Genomic DNA, 1,531 nt, shown 5'->3' with positions numbered 1-1,531 from the left:
ATAATTAAATGGCGTCTTGGTGGTGAAAGAGTGGGGAAGATACAAAAATACAAGTGATCTGTGCTGAAGGCCGAGGGGGCTGTGCCCTCTGCTCAGCCTCTCGTTAATCCCGGGAGTGGACAAGAGGGTCAGTTTCCGGGAGGAAGGGGTCCGGTTTCTGTGCACGCCAGGCTGGAGTCTGGGAGGATGGGTAGCCTTCCCCGGGGATCTCCTCTGAAGACGTTTATCGACTAGACAGCCGTCTTCCCTCCCTGTCCTCCTGGCCCTCTGGCCCTCGCTGCTCTCTGCGCTCCCAGAATCTCTTTGGAATCATTGCCAGCGTCCTCCACCTGGGAAACATTCATTTTCAAGAAGACGACCAAGGCTGTGCCACCATCCCAGACACTCATGAGATCAAATGGATTGCAAAGGTGATGGTCCGCTTTTGGAGAGGAAAGAGGGAGGCCTGGACCCTCTGAGAGGAGGAGGGTATGGGAGGTGGTAGGATGCCCGTGTCCCAGGTGGCTACCATGTTTTCTCAGCAGATGGTGGTTAAGGGGTATAAAGAGCTCAGGGCAGGAGAGGGAGTCGGTGAAAGCCAGTTGGTGGACAGAGCAAACGTGGCCTGTTGGCCCTGGAGTACAGTGATTGCCCTGAGCCTGGATGCCCCCACAAGCTCGCTGTAAGTTAGCCAGTAAGATGGGTCACTGACTTGCACCTTGCTTTCGTTCGTTCAGCTCCTGGGGACTCACCCGTCGGTCCTTCTGGATGCTCTCACCCACAGAAAGATTAAAGCCAAGACTGACGAGGTGAGAACGGGTCTAGTAGAAACATCCTTACCTTCTTTGCTGCTGCTGCCTCCCACGGATAGCAGGAGGGTGGTGGCCCAGGGGACACAGAATCCCTGAGTCCACCAAAGCCAGCAGGCCTGCTCAGTCCAGCTCCTGCCAGGTCTCCTGCCTCAACCCCACCTCCAACGATAGCTCCCCGTGCCTCGTACTTGACATGGCTTCTCTGCCCTGGGTCTTTTCGTATGGTGTTCCCTCTGCCTGGAACAGGCTTCCCTTCGCTCTACCAGCTAACTCCTCCTCATCCTTCAGTTCTCAGGGTAAGTGCCTCGAGGAGCCTTCCCTGACTACCTCCACCCTAAGCACCAGATGCCTCTCCGTAAAACTCTTGTCATTCTCAACTTGAAACTCTTCTTTGTGCAATTCTTGGAATACCTGCCCACCCCCTCTGAGCTGCGAGCCCACAGAGGCAGGGATTGGGTGTCTTGATCACAGCTGTGTCTCAGCAGCCCAGGGCAGAGCCCGGCACATAGTAAGCACTCAGGAAATTGCTACAGCATGAACACATGCAGGTGGGAGAGCCATCTTCACTCCTTCCCGTGTCCTTTGCCACCAGTACCAGCTGCCGTTGTGTTGATTCCAACTCCTGATGCCCCCGTGTGTGTCAGAGCAGAACTGTGCTCTGGAGGGTTGTGACTGGATGATTCTTTTGGAAGCAGATTGCCAGGCCTTTCTTCCAGGGCACCTCTGGGTAGACTCAAACC

At 55.5% G+C, this 1,531-nt stretch overlaps 1 protein-coding gene across 1 annotated transcript in view; it reads left to right on the top strand.

Moving 5' to 3' along the window:
* Positions 1-1,531, top strand: part of MYO1H (myosin IH) — a 49,150-nt gene that overhangs the window by 18,027 nt on the left and 29,592 nt on the right. Inside the window, exons 7-8 of the mRNA XM_007954998.1 lie at positions 297-410; positions 717-798. Coding sequence (XP_007953189.1) covers positions 297-410; positions 717-798 — 196 coding nt within the window. The remainder of the gene's footprint in view (positions 1-296; positions 411-716; positions 799-1,531) is intronic.

The sequence above is a fragment of the Orycteropus afer genome, unplaced genomic scaffold (assembly GCF_000298275.1).
Source record: "Orycteropus afer afer isolate SDZICR_OR568_19922 unplaced genomic scaffold, OryAfe1.0 scaffold00487, whole genome shotgun sequence".
NCBI lineage: Eukaryota > Metazoa > Chordata > Mammalia > Tubulidentata > Orycteropodidae > Orycteropus > Orycteropus afer.
Note: the sequence above shows the minus strand (reverse complement) of the source record. Positions and strands in the feature narration are given on the sequence as shown.